The following is an 18891-nucleotide window of genomic DNA, read 5'->3' as shown; positions in this document are numbered from 1 at the left end:
GTACTATCTAGTACAATAAGTAAAACGTAAGCTATCTAGTGCCCTATTACAACTGCGACAATGAAGGTAACTACACTATACAAAGAGGCGCAATAAAGCCATAAATGTTTGGGCGGCTCCGACGAGATTTTGCTGACATTGGCTTTAAGCTTGTGGAAAGGCTCAGCTGCGGCGCAGGGTAATGACGTCACACAAACAGGAAGAGAGCGAGTCAAGCTGGGAAACGTGTGGCCAACGCGAGCCTCTTGAGTTCAAGCAACTTGGCGTTCCCATAAGAAGAATTGCAAAAGGTATGTTGACATGAGAGTTGAGTTATGGTTGTCGATACGTATTTGATATGGTCTTGCTGAGTTCGTGTTTTCTGACGCGCCAAGCTGACATTGATGTGCAAAACGCACGTATTAATTTTTTCAAAAGCCGTCCACAGAGACAACGTTAACGGAACCTATCGACTCTTTAAAATTGAACGAACCTTGTCTTATCTTTAGTTTTGTGTATAGGAATCCTACCACCGGGCTGTTGTCATGTCTCTGAACAAGTCCATGCATCCCAGAAACCGCTACAAAGACAAAGCACCAGACTTTGCCTACCTGGCTTCCAAGTACCCAGAATTCCAAGAACATGTGCACACCAACCTGAGTGGACGGGCCGTGTAAGTATCAAATAATGTGTGCCAATTTAATGCGACGGAGACGATTCGCCCAGCTATTAAAGTAGAGTAAATGAACATAGTTGTAGCAGTGCAATCTGCGTGTGCATGTTTTAGGCTTTAATCGACAGCGCTCACAGTCATGCAAGAGCAAAATTGTACCAGCTGAATAAATAATGGAAACTAATCAGTAGAATCTGTGTTAGAGGTCTAATGCTTTGTGGACATAGCTGACAAATACACAAACACAGATTGCAGTATTAGAGCTAGTTGGCCATGAGACTATGTTTCTTCCTCTCCATGTGGCCCAAAGTGTGAGCATATGGCTGTAGACTGATAAACTGAGGTTGTGAAATGGCCACTCCATCATCACTGTCGTACTGGGTTTACAGGCAGACATGTAATTTTACTCCATGATTGCCCTGGATTTAGTTGTCGTTCGTTGTTGCATCACCAATTTACAGGCTGAAGAGCAAGCACTGGTTTGGTAAATGTGGTGTTTGTCGTTTGTTGGACAGTTCAACAAAGTGAAATGGTGATTTTAATCACAATCACTTTTGGAATGGACTCTATTTATTCACAGCCTTTTCCACCAAGCTCAAAATTGAGTTCAGGCACATCATGTTTCCACCGATCATCCTTGAGAGATTCCTACAATTTAATTGGAGTCCACCTGTGATAAATTCAGTTGATATGACATGATTTGGAAAGACACACACACACACCTGACATTGTAAGGTCTCACACTTGGCAGTGCATGTCAGAGAACAAACCAAGCATGAAGTCAAAGGAATTGTCTGCAAACCTCCGAGACAGGATTTTCTCGAGGCACAAATCCGGCAAAGGGTACAGAAATATTTCTGATGCTTTGAAGGTTCAAGTGAGGACAGTGGTCTCTATTATCTGTAAATGGATCAATAATGGATGAATCTGAACCAGCAGGACTTCAATGATTGAACTTTCTGGCATGAATGCCAGGTGTCATCATCTGACCAATACGATCCCTACAGTGAAGCATGGTGGTACTGCATCATGCTGTGTGTTTTTCATTAGGAGCAACTGAGCTAGTCTGGATTGAGGGAAAGATTAATGTCACAATGTACAAGTCCTCCTGGATGAAAACCTGCCCCAGAAGGGTCAGTACCTTAGACTGGGGCCGAGGTTTACCTTCCAACAGGACGACGACCCTAACCACACGGCCAAGCCACACGACTTCAGGACAACTCGATGAATGTCCTAAAGTGGGCCAGATGGAGCCCAGACTGGAATCTGATCGAACATCTCTGGAGGGATCTGAAAATGCTGTACACCTACGCTTCCCATCTAAACTGATGGAGCTTCGGGGGTGCTGCAAAGAGGAATGGGCAAAACTACCCAAAGAGAGGCGTGCCACGCTTGCGATAGCATATTCAACAAGACTTGAGGCTACTGCCAAAGGTTGTTGATGCACAAGTATTGCGCTAAAGGCTGTGAATGTTTACAGTACATGCATATGCTGTTTTTCTTTTTCAACAAAATTTCATGTTGGCATTTTGGAGTGTTGTGTGTGGAAATTGAGGGATGAGAAAAAATTGAGTTTTTGGATGAGGCTGTTGCATAACAAAAAGGGAAACGCTGTGAATGCTTTCTTGAATGCGCTGTAAATAGTAACCCTCTGTCTTCACAGCATCATCTTATTTTCCAAATGGCCCATATTTTTCTAACATGCACGAGAACCATCACGTCATCTTGAAATTATTCATTGCTTTTTTGCCTCACAGTTGATGTGTGCCATCGCAGATGCACTCTGAGCGGTACCTTGAAAGTCACCTTGTTCACTATGTATACTAAAACATGTCAACAAATTGTCTCCAGCAGCAAATTGTGTCACTTGATCACTTTATTCATAGAGCTGTTTTGGCCCAAGTCGTTTCCTCTCCGCTGCGAAGAATGAGCACGTAAGCTCACTGCCGTAAACCCACGTGACATTGTAGACGTCAAGCGTGGGTACGCTCATGCTCAGTCTGGCGCCGGCCATTGCTCCAACGTGGCCGAGCTTGCGTGCTCTCCCATCATTTGTTCGGTAGATGGGGTTGCCATAGAGATGCCGCTTGCAGCGCTGCTCGTCCTCTTTAATAGTGCGCGCACACGCACTCACACATTCACACCTCAAGGCTAAAAATAGAGGTCTGGCCTGAGCAGCCCTGCTGCCTGAATATTGATCTTTTTCTAATGATGCCTCTGAGGAAGAAGGAACGTCAGAAGATCTGAGACAGTGCAACTGCTTTGTTTTGTTTTTTGTCGTCCACTCTTTCATTGTGCTTTGTAGCATCACCATCATGCTATGGATTTAAAACCCAAATAATAATAAAAATAAATAAAGTGGCTCGTTGCTTCTCCTTGGTCATGGGTTTCATGAGTTTGGAATGTACGTCTTGCAATAAATGGGGGGTTTGTCGTAAAATAAAACTAAAAGTTACACCGTAGTCATAAATGCAGTAAGTACAGTACTTGAATAGATTAAAAAAAAAAAACACTTCCAGACCATCAATACAAAATGGGGGGAAGGGGGCGGGGGTGTCCAACCACCATTTTTAGTGAAAAATGTACATTGGCGGTTCATAAGTGTCTTGGGGGGCGGGGGGAGCATTTTAATGGCCATCAGTTTTGCATGAATTTCTGCCATTTGTGGGCTAGTGTAAAAATTGTGCTCCTCTCCTGTCATTTAAATTGCCCATCCCTGATGTAGTTGGTATTTGCATCTCTTTCACTCGTGGTTTTGTTTTTTTTTTCCTCCCTTGTAATCCATTGAAAACTGCCCATGTTGAATGGTTTGCGTGCCAGACGCTGTCAGCCCTGGGATGTGTCTAATTACATCTGCCAAGCTGCAAAAAACCATTTGGCAAAGCTTCAATTATGAGCGTCTCAGTGTCTGCTGCCACCGCGTCTGCTTATATGACAGCTGCAGCAGTTCAAACTACAGCGATGAACATTTGGGGCCTAGGCAAATAAAGTGTGAGGTCCTAATTGTGTGGAAAATGTGAATTTCATTGTCTTCAACTGTGGATTGCAAATTAATGAGCTGCTTATCTATGGTGTGTGGCGGGAGGTGGAGGGGTAGCATGGGGTTTGAGGGGTAATTAGGTGTTGCTGCAGAGTTGACACAGAACGATCAGCACCCTTCATTACACTTAACGTGTTCTTCCCCCACACCTTGCTTTAAATCAGGGGTGAGGAACCCTGGTTCCTCGAGTGCCATATCCTGCCTGTTTTAGATCTCTCTTTACTTCAACACACCTGATTCAAACAATCAGCTCACCAGAAAGCTGTGTGGGAATTGAATCAAGTGTTTTTGTCCATTTTAATGTACAGCCATTTTTCCACTTGTTGTCGAATGAAAATGAAATCATAGTTGCTCAGGGCAGACACATACCAATCACGCCTCACCTGTTTACTGAAGATTAGCCCTGTAATGTTAATTAGAACATAAACCTTCAACGGCATCTTGTTCTCTTGTGTACCTTTTAGAGTGAATTTCAAGGAGCCAGAGGCCGTGCGAGCTCTGACCTGCACCCTTCTGAAGGAGGACTTTGGTTTGAGCATCGAGATCCCTCTGGAGCGCCTCATACCCACGGTCCCGCTACGCCTCAACTACATCCACTGGGTGGAGGATCTCATCGATGGCCAGAAGCAACCGCGTAGAGGCATTGACATCGGTAGCCGAAACATTCTAATAGTCTGCGGCTCAGTCCTAATCACACGGATCTGATTTATTGTTATTGTTGGTTTATATTGTATTGAATAATATTGTAACATTGCCTCATAATCAGAATTTATCATTCCCAAGAGATTTTTTTGATTATTGATTTATTTTTATTTTTTGAGGCACTGGTGCATCTTGTATCTACCCGTTGCTGGGAGCCTCAATGAACGGCTGGTACTTCCTTGCAACCGAAGTGGATGATATATGCTTTGACTACGCTACCAGGAACGTGGAGCAGAACCATTTGTCTGACCTGGTTAAAGGTAAGTTTGCAATTTGCAACATTTCAACAATGCCACTGCTTAGTTGCTTGTCAGTGTTTAGAGATGGCTGCAGTTCATTCTGAAATCCAATAAATTGTTTTTGGCAACTGAGAGAAACAACAGCAAATTGGAAGAAAATATAGCTATTAATTTTAATTATGCTTGCAGTATGGACTTTTCTAATAACTCTAAGCACTACGTGAAAATAATTGATGTGTCCATGTTAATCCGTAATCCAGTTGTCCTAAAAGACACGCGATAGAAAATGGATGGATGGCATGCCAGTTCATGTTATATTTTAGTTAGTTTGTTGATCTGTGTGTGTGTGTGTGTGTGTGTGTGTGAGTGTGTGTGTGTGTGTGTGTGTGTGTGTGTGTGTTAGGAGAGGCAACTTGAACCCGGATATATAGCATTGTATCTATTGTCACATTAATTTATCAATGTCAGATTTGATTTGAGGGGCAATTTGTAGCATTGCTAATTGAGCATTGTTGTTATTTTGTCTACCGCAGTGGTCAAAGTTCCCCAGAAGACTCTACTGATGGACGCTTTGAAAGAAGAGACGGAAATTGTGTATGACTTTTGCATGTGCAACCCTCCTTTTTTTGCTAACCAGCTTGAAGCCAAGGTGAATCTTCTCTCATTTTCAACTGATTTACAAGCAGCGGGATGAACATTTAGAAATCCCAATGTTCGCTGCGTGGCTGTCTGAAGCAATATTTGTTTACACAGATAGTAACAGACATTTAATAGGATTGGATCTTAATCTCTGTCTGTCTTGCTGCTCGCTGCAGGGGGTCAATTCAAGGAACGCACGGCGACCTCCTCCCAGCTCGGTGAACACGGGTGGGGTGACAGAAATCATGGCGGAGGGCGGCGAACTGGAGTTTGTTAAGAGGATCATTCATGACAGCCTGCAGCTCAAGAAACGCTTGAGGTGAGGAACAAAGACAACTTCACCTTCAGGGATAGTGGTAATCAAACCAAACGTGTCAAAATATGAAGCCAAATTGTCACTGAGAGTGTTAAAAATGTCTGAAGTGGCAGATGGATTCTGACTTTTTCGAGAGGTTCTGAGAGGTTGAAATGCATCCTGAGAGTGGGGAAGTGGGGCAGTGGGCAAATTATGGTTGCGCGCACATTGATGGAGCTGTCACGTATAGTCACTTTAATGATTTTGGCAGACAATCACCCTACGCAATCACCCCACAGGGAGCATGTGTGTTTGGGTGGGTACCACTTTAGCAGCCCCTCCCTCATCACAGTGCTGTCACCAGGGCAGCAGAGTGAGAGGGTGCTGCAGCAAGGGACTATTAAAACAAATTAGACATGCCACACCGGTGTGTCCCAGAAAGACGGATGTTAACACCTGCCTGCTCTTGTGTCACGGTGATGCATGTTTACAGGTGTGTGAGAGAGAGAGAGGGAGAGCATGAAAATGATTCCTTCTTTTCAAGGATTGGCATTTGGCCCAATCCAACCGCAGCCGGCTGTCACTCCCAACCAGAAATAATGCTGGGACAAAAGAGCCTGCAGGTGTCCATGGCAACACTGCCAGCTTCACCAATTGGTCCTTTGAGACTCACCACCACCCACCCTCCTTTCTCCCCCTCTTCATTTTATTTCTGTGTTATAGGGGCAAGCCCTTTTTGCGCCCAATACCGCACGTGCAAATGCATTCTTCAAAGAATAAGATAATGATCTGCATTTATCATGCCATTGGTATGAAGATTTTCTTCTCTGGTAAAAATATTTGCACTTGGAAAAACAGCATGAATGTGATCAGCATCATTTAGCAGCTGCACACTCAAAGTTGACTGAAAAGCCACATTGGCGGCGTTTGGCTGTTGCTCCCCGCTGTGGGAAACATCTGTCACTGTCAGAGCTGTTCAATATTTCATTGTGTCAACTAATGCGGACATGTCACAACTAACCTACTCTGCCTCAATCAGCTCAGCATTTTCATACTCAAATTGCCTTTATGACCTCCAAATATATCTCTGTTATAGCGGCATGCGGCAATCCTCTGATAATTCACTGTTTTAAGAATTGGGTTTAAAAATTAGGGGGGGGGACAAAGAACGTTCTCAAGTACACTGAAACGGACACCGCTTCTTGCTCAAACGTAAGAAATTAAGGAACAGTACCGTTTTTTATTGTAGCATTATTCTGTACTTGGGGACACATTTCAAAACTATTCTATTTAATATTGCTATAAAATGCCATATTTGTTCGAAACTCGTCCAAATCAAGATCTTACCCATTAAAATAAAGCAACTGGTGCCTTCTCCATGCAGTTGTGGAAATGAACTTCCCCTGCCCATGAAATGCAGATGTTACAATATTCTCTGGCTTAAATTGTTTTGTGAAATTGTGATTGCTTTGTTTATACTCACATTTAAAAATACCTGAAAGACAGGAGGTGCAACATGTGTGTGGCCTAGCAGGCCTCTTGAATGTTTACTGTTGTCATTTATAGACAGCCCCCTACGAGTCACATGCCTCATGATAAATCAGTGTGCATTTTGTAATACTGCCGACACTTCCCAGACCCTGTATTGTGGGAAGGTTGCCTGAAAGTGTTGTTAAGAATAGTATTTCCACTGTGGGTTTCTCACGTCTTGCATCTTTTCCGCTTGTTCGGATCTATGCTTAGTAGTCGACCGCTAATGTGCTCAACAGGTTAATGTGGATGCTTGTTTCTGCAGGTGGTACAGTTGCATGCTGGGAAAGAAATGTAGCTTGGCCCCGCTGAAGGAGGAGCTTAGGAAGCAAGGGGTGAGTGGCCCATCGGAGTCAACATGCCATTGGCGTGTACTGTGCTACAAGAGCTGAATCTTACAAAGCAGTTAAACTTAACAGTCGTTTCTGCCAGGGGAGCAGACACCCAAAATGGATATGCTGTGTCTAACATTCCAACCAAAAATTGGTACAAGCGGGCCATGCGCCGATTTCTGTTAGCAGCGCATGACTGCCTCACAAGGCGTTGTGCAGCTAAACAGCCACGAGTGTCATTAGCTGGAACTAATAGCCCAGCTCGTGACTCCTGGCTGGATCACGCCTATAGTCCCGTGCTCGTCGCTTCTCTCACATGCTTGAAAGAGCAAGACATCCAGTCCTATGGTTTGCTGCACCTGCACCCTCGTGGGGATCTAGACTGCTACGGCTGCTCATCAACAAGAGTGCATCTTTGGCAAGCATCCAGAGAGCAGGCATGTTATCCAAATGAAAGGGGGGTGTAATAAAAAAAATTGGGGCATAGCTAAGATGCTAATAGATATTTTCTTTTGGAGTAGCCATGTCTGTCGGCATATGCTTTTCAAGGAGGCATTGATTTTTTTTTTTCACATTCCAGTTATCAGATGTCTGAGACATGCCTTTGTCAAAATTTCTTAATATTCTAGAACACTTTACAACCCCAATTTCATGTCTTGCTGATATTAGCCTGTTTGATTGGGCAGCCCAATCTCATGTGAGCAACCGTACGCCCCACCCAGTACACTGCTGAAGCCCTGGCGTTGCAACTAGAGCGGCTCTGACTTGCCGTGCAGAGCCCACAGTGTGGAAAAAAGTAAGCGCTCATAAAGACAATAAAAACATCTTTACTCTTTCTTGGCCAAAGTCAACTGGGATAAGCTTCAGTTCACCCCTAACCCCAATGAGGACAAGAGCTATAAAAAAAAAAATAGATGAATGAAGTTGTCTCGTAAAAACCAGCATGAGTATATAGACCACTGTAATTAATTAGTTTTTATTTTTTTCCCCCAGGTACCCAAAATGACGCACACAGAGTTTTGCCAGGGGCGCACCATGCGGTGGGCGCTGGCCTGGAGCTTCTATGATGATGTCCTTGTTCCGGTAAGTCTTTTTGCAGGCCACGGGTGGGCCACTTTAATGCTCGAGCTTGTCTCCGCCTGCTGGTTAGCCAGTCCAACACCCAGAATCCATCTACTCAATAATGTACCTCCTCCATCCTCCCCCCCTTAACAACATCTTTCAATCTTCCATCACACACTCTTGTTCCTCCTCCAGGGTGAGCTTTATACGGTTTTAGTTTAGCGGTGACCTGGCAACAGTTGCCAGGGTATAAGAAATGTGCACGCACACTGGCTTTTGTGATTGTGTGGACTGTGAAAGTGTTGGAGAAAACATAACAATAAACCGTATTAGTCAACAGGAATGGTGTTCATGTGTGTGTGCTAGAGGAAAAACAACTGGAAGTGGCTGGTCAGTAGATGCATGAGCTCTGTGTTGTTGGACCCGGCTATTTTAGCCTTTCCGGTATCAAATCAGTTGAGCAGAAGGATTGCCCTATATTTCTTTTCCTGTGATGCTCCTTTGCCTCGTCTTGCCTTCACGCGCATGTGTGTTGTTTTGACAGAGGCTTCTGCATGCACAGAAAGCAATGCATGGCTGACTCATTCAGCCCAGATGCATGTCTTCCTATGGATGTCAGCTATACGTGCATGTGCATGAGGCAGGCTCATTAATGTTACATGTGGTCTTAACACATACGTGGCGCGCATGCAACTGTGACCTACTTCGCCCTTTTACTACCAGGTCAATTCCAAATGTAATATACTGCTATAGACCAGTATACACATAACCATTTTATCCAGAGTTACAAAAAAACAATTAGCAAAATAGGGACCTGAGTGAGTAAAGCACCGAGATACACTGGTAAGGAGTTTTACAATTTCCCTGTGCTTGCGTACTGTTTCGAATGAGAAATGCTGCAAAGAAGAAGAAGAAAAACCTTTATTTGTCTCACAATGGAGAAATTCGCAAATGCTAACACACTAACAATTGTTATGCTGACATATAGCTTAGGTGCAGAAAGTCAGAGCAAGCGCATGGCAGGTGACATAGCAAGATGTCTGTCTTGGTACAAAAAGCGCTAATTGGCCATAAAGCAAGCGTCACCAACGGGCATGCGGGCACATGAGCCCTGTTCTAAAAATAGCTCAACATTGATGGGGCAATGTGATTTCCTCAAAATGCTACAATCATTGTTTGAATATTGGAACACTGGCAGAGATATATTGAATCAAAGTGTTACACATAAGGCTTGTCTCGTTCTAATGTGTTGGGTAGATTGCTTGCGTGCCTGTGTGTGGTGGGGTTAAAAAATATGGAATGCAAAGAATCTTTATTAAAACCGACAGATCAGAGAAGGCCCATTGTGAAGCCCCTAATTAATCATGGGAACATTTTGTAACTGTGTCTTCTGGGAACGTAAATTACTTAAAACCAAGTGCAATTATATTTAAATACAAGAGCAGGGACAATGTGGTGCCCTCCTACCGGCTGTAACATTTGGAACCTCTGCACAATCAGATTTCTTTTGAAACAAAAAAATAATAATAATAATGCTGTCTTTGAGTATTATTCAAGCATTGCTTATTATTGTAGCTGGTCGTGGTGGAGGACTACACTGCCTCAGACATGCTTCTAATTCTCCTGTCTGTAAACAATTGTGCTCTCGAGGACCACTAATACATCTTTCATTGACATTAAGAATGGCAATTACACACACAAAGTCATCAGGCATACGATAGAGACCCTGAGGTGTGCAAACTTGACTCTCATAACGGCAGCAACCCGTGAAGGTCACAGCCCACTCCTTCCCCGCTGCTGTTTGTAGGTCAGTCGGCCATACTGTCTGCTCTGTCACTGCAGACCCTGCGCCAGCTTGCAGAGCCCTTGTGAGTGACATGGAACGCACAGGCGCTGGCATGCGGGTGTGCAGGGAAGCGTTGCAGCACTAGTCATGTTGTCCCCAGATACGGTTGGCGAATGACCTCCAGCGCCATTGCAGTTTGACTTCAGAGGACAAGAGTAAGGAGCATTATTACAAGGCTCTGCAGGTCCAGCCGATGTGTTCACAGCTCCCTCTTGTGTCCATGAATCCAGTCATCCATTTTCTCACAACCACCACAGACATTCACTGCATTATGCTCACAGTAATAATGGTCCTTATGTCACACGAACATTTTATATTCAGATCAAAGAAACGAGGCACCGAGTGTACATGAAGTCAAATTACATTAAATTCCTGGACTCAAAATGCAGTGGAATATCTGACTTCAAATGGACTTTTTTTAGGATGCTGGTTGACCTCAAAATTGTTGAGATGGTAAGAAATAAGAATAATAAGAAAAATTTGTTTTGCAATATCTTTATATATTGTCAACTAAGCTGTATTACACTTAGCAGTAGATGTCATGGCGGAGGTGCGTGTACAATTTACAAACATGTACCATAAAATAAGTTACGTTTCTAAGGCAGTCATCCCATTTTTACATCGCACATGCATGACTGATTCAGGGGCATAAGTAGAAAAAAATAATAAAATCAACATTTAACTGTAATTAGGTTAACTGTGGCGACTGCAAATTATGCAGTCGCCTGTGCACTGGAATTACGAATATGGGCAACATAATGGCTCACCGGTGTAGTCATCACTAGATGAAGTGCAAACGTGTGGATTCCCCGAAATACTTCAATTTCAATGAGAGCATCAGTAAAAACTTTACCCCACTTCTCTCTTTGTGATTTCCTCCTGCGGCCTGCGTCAGTCTCCCCCCAGTAAGAAGCGCAAGTTGGACAGAGTGCGGAAACCTCTTTCCTTCACCCTTCCCCACGTGGCTTTGAGGGAGCTCCAGATGAAGTCCCGTGGTCTGGACTGCACTGGCCGCCATCCTCTGGAAGCCATCACAACTCTTATGGAGAAGGCGCTAACGGAGCTGCGGGTCAGTTGTTCTTTCGTTTGAGCAGGCTGTTCTATTAAGTTTGGGGACTAAATTACACAGAAACTCCGATTTGAACATGGTTAAATAGCCACCCAATTTGTTTTAAATGCTTGTCCTCAGTAGGGACGCCGATGATCTGGATCCTATCTCAGGTGAGAGGCGGGCTACACCATGATCTGTTCCGGACTGAGCAGCCATTCACAGGGCACCTATGCACAAACAACCATTCGCACTGCCGCTTCCAAGTTACACCGACAGACAATTTGGAGTCCGCAATGAACTTGACATTACTTTCGGAATGTGGGAGGAAGCCAGTGTGTGCAGGGAAAATCCGTGCAAACTCAGCACAGGATGACCCGTACTGACGTTTGAACCGACATTTTAACCCAGGACCTCAGCACTCTTGAGGCAAATATGCTTACCGATACTTCACCATGCTTCCCATATAAACCATATTTCGGAAAGTCTATAAGGCCAAATTGGATGTTTTGCTTTTTTTAGTAGTTGGGCTGTAGAATAACAAATAATTGTTGACTAAAGCTTGCAAAATGTAAAATGACTGATGGGGATAAAATGTCAAAATTGGCAGAGGGCTGCAACACTTTCGGTTGTACTAGTTTATTACTAAAGCCAGATGGTCTCAAGAAAAAATTCCTACCAGTCTTCCGAATAAAAATAGATCCTTGAATCCAGTGAAAATACATCTTGTTTCTTCTTCTTGCAGGTGCTGCACAAGCGCGTTCCGTGCAGGGAGCAGGAGCAGCGCCTCCTCCTGACCGCGGTGGAAAACACTTGGATCCACGGTCGACAGAAGCGACGCGAACAAATGCGGCAGTTGCGAGAGCTGCCAAGAGCACATCACAGCACCGCGGCTGCCGCCACGACGCCCTCCCTCGCCCAAAACAGCCAGGAGGATGCCACTCATGAGTCAGCTGACCAGCAGGTAACTGCAGAGTCGATTGGCAACAGTGCCCCATCCGTCGAAAGCATGAAGGCTACCAAGGCCGCTGGTGAAATGAATCAAGAGCTCCTGGAAAAGGTTGCAGGTGAAGATGGGGAAATAATGCCTGAGTGCAGCTCTGCAGGGACATGTGGCCTGAAGGATGCCACTAGTGCCACAAGCGAGATGTCATCAAAACAACCAGCGAGCCCGGGGTCAGTGGAACACTTCCTGTTTAAATGTATGCTGAATGTGCTGCAGGAGGAGGGCGACGCAATGATTGAGATGCACTGGGTGGAAGGTCAGAATAAAGATCTGATGAACCAGCTGTGCACCTATCTGAGGAACACTCTTTTAAAGGCTGTTGCCAAATCATGAACAGAGAGAGCCGCAGTAGAGATCATGGATACAAAACTTGTATCTGAGATGATTTTGGCATGTTGAAACAATTGCAGCCCACAGTTTTGTACGTGAACCAGTGTGAGTCAGTGATTTAAATTTGTTGGACTTGACAGTTTACCTTTTTAGGTAATCACTGCTACTCATTTTATTTGACTTTATTGCCAAGCAGTGGGAATAAATGTGATTTTATAAAATGTCGGCTGCTCCGTGATGCTTTTCAGGATTTACACATGGATTACTATTCTCTTGGTTTTGATTAAAAAATAAAAACATGAATACGGGGTTAAGCGTTGGACCCAAAAATAAATGTACTATATCTTAAACATGAGTATGATTTATGTTGAACATTGCCCTTAGTTTTTCAGGAAATATATTCCTGACAGGTAGCACACTAAGTTTGTGATTGACACGTGTGCCTCACATCTCTGAGGTTGACCGTTTGAATCTTGCGTCTGATCTTGTGTACATGTGAGCATATTTTGTTCCTTGTGGTTGGGTGGGTCTTCTCTTGCTTCCTCGCACGTTCCAAAACCATGTTAGGTTAATTGAAAAGGCTGAAGTGTAGAGGTGTGAGTGTGAATGTTTGTCTACTACGTGCCCTGGGATTGACTGGAAAATAAAAAAAAAAATAGATGAATGAAGTTGTCTCGTAAAAACCAGCATGAGTATATAGACCACTGTAATTAATTAGTTTTTATTTTTTTCCCCCAGGTACCCAAAATGACGCACACAGAGTTTTGCCAGGGGCGCACCATGCGGTGGGCGCTGGCCTGGAGCTTCTATGATGATGTCCTTGTTCCGGTAAGTCTTTTTGCAGGCCACGGGTGGGCCACTTTAATGCTCGAGCTTGTCTCCGCCTGCTGGTTAGCCAGTCCAACACCCAGAATCCATCTACTCAATAATGTACCTCCTCCATCCTCCCCCCCTTAACAACATCTTTCAATCTTCCATCACACACTCTTGTTCCTCCTCCAGGGTGAGCTTTATACGGTTTTAGTTTAGCGGTGACCTGGCAACAGTTGCCAGGGTATAAGAAATGTGCACGCACACTGGCTTTTGTGATTGTGTGGACTGTGAAAGTGTTGGAGAAAACATAACAATAAACCGTATTAGTCAACAGGAATGGTGTTCATGTGTGTGTGCTAGAGGAAAAACAACTGGAAGTGGCTGCTCAGTAGATGCATGAGCTCTGTGTTGTTGGACCCGGCTATTTTAGCCTTTCCGGTATCAAATCAGTTGAGCAGAAGGATTGCCCTATATTTCTTTTCCTGTGATGCTCCTTTGCCTCGTCTTGCCTTCACGCGCATGTGTGTTGTTTTGACAGAGGCTTCTGCATGCACAGAAAGCAATGCATGGCTGACTCATTCAGCCCAGATGCATGTCTTCCTATGGATGTCAGCTATACGTGCATGTGCATGAGGCAGGCTCATTAATGTTACATGTGGTCTTAACACATACGTGGCGCGCATGCAACTGTGACCTACTTCGCCCTTTTACTACCAGGTCAATTCCAAATGTAATATACTGCTATAGACCAGTATACACATAACCATTTTATCCAGAGTTACAAAAAAACAATTAGCAAAATAGGGACCTGAGTGAGTAAAGCACCGAGATACACTGGTAAGGAGTTTTACAATTTCCCTGTGCTTGCGTACTGTTTCGAATGAGAAATGCTGCAAAGAAGAAGAAGAAAAACCTTTATTTGTCTCACAATGGAGAAATTCGCAAATGCTAACACACTAACAATTGTTATGCTGACATATAGCTTAGGTGCAGAAAGTCAGAGCAAGCGCATGGCAGGTGACATAGCAAGATGTCTGTCTTGGTACAAAAAGCGCTAATTGGCCATAAAGCAAGCGTCACCAACGGGCATGCGGGCACATGAGCCCTGTTCTAAAAATAGCTCAACATTGATGGGGCAATGTGATTTCCTCAAAATGCTACAATCATTGTTTGAATATTGGAACACTGGCAGAGATATATTGAATCAAAGTGTTACACATAAGGCTTGTCTCGTTCTAATGTGTTGGGTAGATTGCTTGCGTGCCTGTGTGTGGTGGGGTTAAAAAATATGGAATGCAAAGAATCTTTATTAAAACCGACAGATCAGAGAAGGCCCATTGTGAAGCCCCTAATTAATCATGGGAACATTTTGTAACTGTGTCTTCTGGGAACGTAAATTACTTAAAACCAAGTGCAATTATATTTAAATACAAGAGCAGGGACAATGTGGTGCCCTCCTACCGGCTGTAACATTTGGAACCTCTGCACAATCAGATTTCTTTTGAAACAAAAAAATAATAATAATAATGCTGTCTTTGAGTATTATTCAAGCATTGCTTATTATTGTAGCTGGTCGTGGTGGAGGACTACACTGCCTCAGACATGCTTCTAATTCTCCTGTCTGTAAACAATTGTGCTCTCGAGGACCACTAATACATCTTTCATTGACATTAAGAATGGCAATTACACACACAAAGTCATCAGGCATACGATAGAGACCCTGAGGTGTGCAAACTTGACTCTCATAACGGCAGCAACCCGTGAAGGTCACAGCCCACTCCTTCCCCGCTGCTGTTTGTAGGTCAGTCGGCCATACTGTCTGCTCTGTCACTGCAGACCCTGCGCCAGCTTGCAGAGCCCTTGTGAGTGACATGGAACGCACAGGCGCTGGCATGCGGGTGTGCAGGGAAGCGTTGCAGCACTAGTCATGTTGTCCCCAGATACGGTTGGCGAATGACCTCCAGCGCCATTGCAGTTTGACTTCAGAGGACAAGAGTAAGGAGCATTATTACAAGGCTCTGCAGGTCCAGCCGATGTGTTCACAGCTCCCTCTTGTGTCCATGAATCCAGTCATCCATTTTCTCACAACCACCACAGACATTCACTGCATTATGCTCACAGTAATAATGGTCCTTATGTCACACGAACATTTTATATTCAGATCAAAGAAACGAGGCACCGAGTGTACATGAAGTCAAATTACATTAAATTCCTGGACTCAAAATGCAGTGGAATATCTGACTTCAAATGGACTTTTTTTAGGATGCTGGTTGACCTCAAAATTGTTGAGATGGTAAGAAATAAGAATAATAAGAAAAATTTGTTTTGCAATATCTTTATATATTGTCAACTAAGCTGTATTACACTTAGCAGTAGATGTCATGGCGGAGGTGCGTGTACAATTTACAAACATGTACCATAAAATAAGTTACGTTTCTAAGGCAGTCATCCCATTTTTACATCGCACATGCATGACTGATTCAGGGGCATAAGTAGAAAAAAATAATAAAATCAACATTTAACTGTAATTAGGTTAACTGTGGCGACTGCAAATTATGCAGTCGCCTGTGCACTGGAATTACGAATATGGGCAACATAATGGCTCACCGGTGTAGTCATCACTAGATGAAGTGCAAACGTGTGGATTCCCCGAAATACTTCAATTTCAATGAGAGCATCAGTAAAAACTTTACCCCACTTCTCTCTTTGTGATTTCCTCCTGCGGCCTGCGTCAGTCTCCCCCCAGTAAGAAGCGCAAGTTGGACAGAGTGCGGAAACCTCTTTCCTTCACCCTTCCCCACGTGGCTTTGAGGGAGCTCCAGATGAAGTCCCGTGGTCTGGACTGCACTGGCCGCCATCCTCTGGAAGCCATCACAACTCTTATGGAGAAGGCGCTAACGGAGCTGCGGGTCAGTTGTTCTTTCGTTTGAGCAGGCTGTTCTATTAAGTTTGGGGACTAAATTACACAGAAACTCCGATTTGAACATGGTTAAATAGCCACCCAATTTGTTTTAAATGCTTGTCCTCAGTAGGGACGCCGATGATCTGGATCCTATCTCAGGTGAGAGGCGGGCTACACCATGATCTGTTCCGGACTGAGCAGCCATTCACAGGGCACCTATGCACAAACAACCATTCGCACTGCCGCTTCCAAGTTACACCGACAGACAATTTGGAGTCCGCAATGAACTTGACATTACTTTCGGAATGTGGGAGGAAGCCAGTGTGTGCAGGGAAAATCCGTGCAAACTCAGCACAGGATGACCCGTACTGACGTTTGAACCGACATTTTAACCCAGGACCTCAGCACTCTTGAGGCAAATATGCTTACCGATACTTCACCATGCTTCCCATATAAACCATATTTCGGAAAGTCTATAAGGCCAAATTGGATGTTTTGCTTTTTTTAGTAGTTGGGCTGTAGAATAACAAATAATTGTTGACTAAAGCTTGCAAAATGTAAAATGACTGATGGGGATAAAATGTCAAAATTGGCAGAGGGCTGCAACACTTTCGGTTGTACTAGTTTATTACTAAAGCCAGATGGTCTCAAGAAAAAATTCCTACCAGTCTTCCGAATAAAAATAGATCCTTGAATCCAGTGAAAATACATCTTGTTTCTTCTTCTTGCAGGTGCTGCACAAGCGCGTTCCGTGCAGGGAGCAGGAGCAGCGCCTCCTCCTGACCGCGGTGGAAAACACTTGGATCCACGGTCGACAGAAGCGACGCGAACAAATGCGGCAGTTGCGAGAGCTGCCAAGAGCACATCACAGCACCGCGGCTGCCGCCACGACGCCCTCCCTCGCCCAAAACAGCCAGGAGGATGCCACTCATGAGTCAGCTGACCAGCAGGTAACTGCAGAGTCGATTGGCAACAGTGCCCCATCCGTCGAAAGCATGAAGGCTACCAAGGCCGCTGGTGAAATGAATCAAGAGCTCCTGGAAAAGGTTGCAGGTGAAGATGGGGAAATAATGCCTGAGTGCAGCTCTGCAGGGACATGTGGCCTGAAGGATGCCACTAGTGCCACAAGCGAGATGTCATCAAAACAACCAGCGAGCCCGGGGTCAGTGGAACACTTCCTGTTTAAATGTATGCTGAATGTGCTGCAGGAGGAGGGCGACGCAATGATTGAGATGCACTGGGTGGAAGGTCAGAATAAAGATCTGATGAACCAGCTGTGCACCTATCTGAGGAACACTCTTTTAAAGGCTGTTGCCAAATCATGAACAGAGAGAGCCGCAGTAGAGATCATGGATACAAAACTTGTATCTGAGATGATTTTGGCATGTTGAAACAATTGCAGCCCACAGTTTTGTACGTGAACCAGTGTGAGTCAGTGATTTAAATTTGTTGGACTTGACAGTTTACCTTTTTAGGTAATCACTGCTACTCATTTTATTTGACTTTATTGCCAAGCAGTGGGAATAAATGTGATTTTATAAAATGTCGGCTGCTCCGTGATGCTTTTCAGGATTTACACATGGATTACTATTCTCTTGGTTTTGATTAAAAAATAAAAACATGAATACGGGGTTAAGCGTTGGACCCAAAAATAAATGTACTATATCTTAAACATGAGTATGATTTATGTTGAACATTGCCCTTAGTTTTTCAGGAAATATATTCCTGACAGGTAGCACACTAAGTTTGTGATTGACACGTGTGCCTCACATCTCTGAGGTTGACCGTTTGAATCTTGCGTCTGATCTTGTGTACATGTGAGCATATTTTGTTCCTTGTGGTTGGGTGGGTCTTCTCTTGCTTCCTCGCACGTTCCAAAACCATGTTAGGTTAATTGAAAAGGCTGAAGTGTAGAGGTGTGAGTGTGAATGTTTGTCTACTACGTGCCCTGGGATTGACTGGAAAACAGTCCAAGTTGTACCCGGCTTCCTGTTCGAAGGACAAGGACAAGTGCTCCAGAAAATAGATGGATTTAATAGCCTGATATTATATGGCATATATTTGCCTGGTAATGACTTCTGTTTAATCAGAATTCGCTTCAAAACTTTCTAATAGTCTTTAGGAAATTTCCACAGTCTTCTGGTGACAGGTCACCAGTTCAAAACCTGCTATTGACGCTTCTTATTGCAGACTGCATTCGTGCAGGGGTCACCAACCTTTCTGAAACTTGAGAACTACTACTTGGGTAACCGTTTACTGCGAAGGGCTCATGTGAAATAACCAATTTGCTCAAATTGCCTTAATTAATATTGTATGTTATTCATAATTAATATTTAAATCGTTCGTGTGAAGACATTGGTGATTTCTAACAACTGAGAAGCAGATTTATCACATACAGCACTTTAGTTCTATAAATCGGTTTCCATTTTGAGATTATGATTTACACAACAATCCT

At 44.0% G+C, this 18891-nt stretch overlaps 2 protein-coding genes across 3 annotated transcripts; both read left to right on the top strand.

Annotated features, from left to right (window-relative positions):
• The first annotated feature begins 160 nt into the window (after window positions 1-160).
• LOC109525404 (methyltransferase-like protein 16) lies at window positions 161-12943 on the top strand. Of its 2 annotated transcripts, none has more exons than XM_019885846.1 (10): window positions 161-290; window positions 489-652; window positions 4157-4344; window positions 4514-4654; window positions 5167-5282; window positions 5449-5591; window positions 7363-7432; window positions 8423-8512; window positions 11233-11406; window positions 12131-12943. In XM_019885846.1, exons 2-10 carry the CDS (start codon window positions 525-527, stop codon window positions 12722-12724), a joined length of 1644 nt encoding a protein of 547 aa, XP_019741405.1. In that variant the 5' UTR covers window positions 161-290; window positions 489-524; the 3' UTR covers window positions 12725-12943. The 2 variants fall into 2 exon arrangements, with proteins under 2 accessions (XP_019741405.1, XP_019741407.1); XM_019885848.1 differs by having other exon boundaries at window positions 164-290; window positions 501-652.
• Window positions 12944-13431: 488 nt separating this feature from the next.
• LOC109525371 (methyltransferase-like protein 16) lies at window positions 13432-17980 on the top strand. Its single transcript, XM_019885807.1, has 3 exons — window positions 13432-13549; window positions 16270-16443; window positions 17168-17980. The coding sequence occupies exons 1-3, from the start codon at window positions 13469-13471 to the stop codon at window positions 17759-17761; spliced, it is 849 nt and encodes a 282-aa protein (XP_019741366.1). The 5' UTR covers window positions 13432-13468; the 3' UTR covers window positions 17762-17980.
• Window positions 17981-18891: the final 911 nt, after the last annotated feature.

Source organism: Hippocampus comes, unplaced genomic scaffold (assembly GCF_001891065.2).
Source record: "Hippocampus comes isolate QL1 unplaced genomic scaffold, H_comes_QL1_v1.1 scaffold29, whole genome shotgun sequence".
NCBI lineage: Eukaryota > Metazoa > Chordata > Actinopteri > Syngnathiformes > Syngnathidae > Hippocampus > Hippocampus comes.
This window is presented reverse-complemented; position numbering and strand designations above follow the sequence as displayed.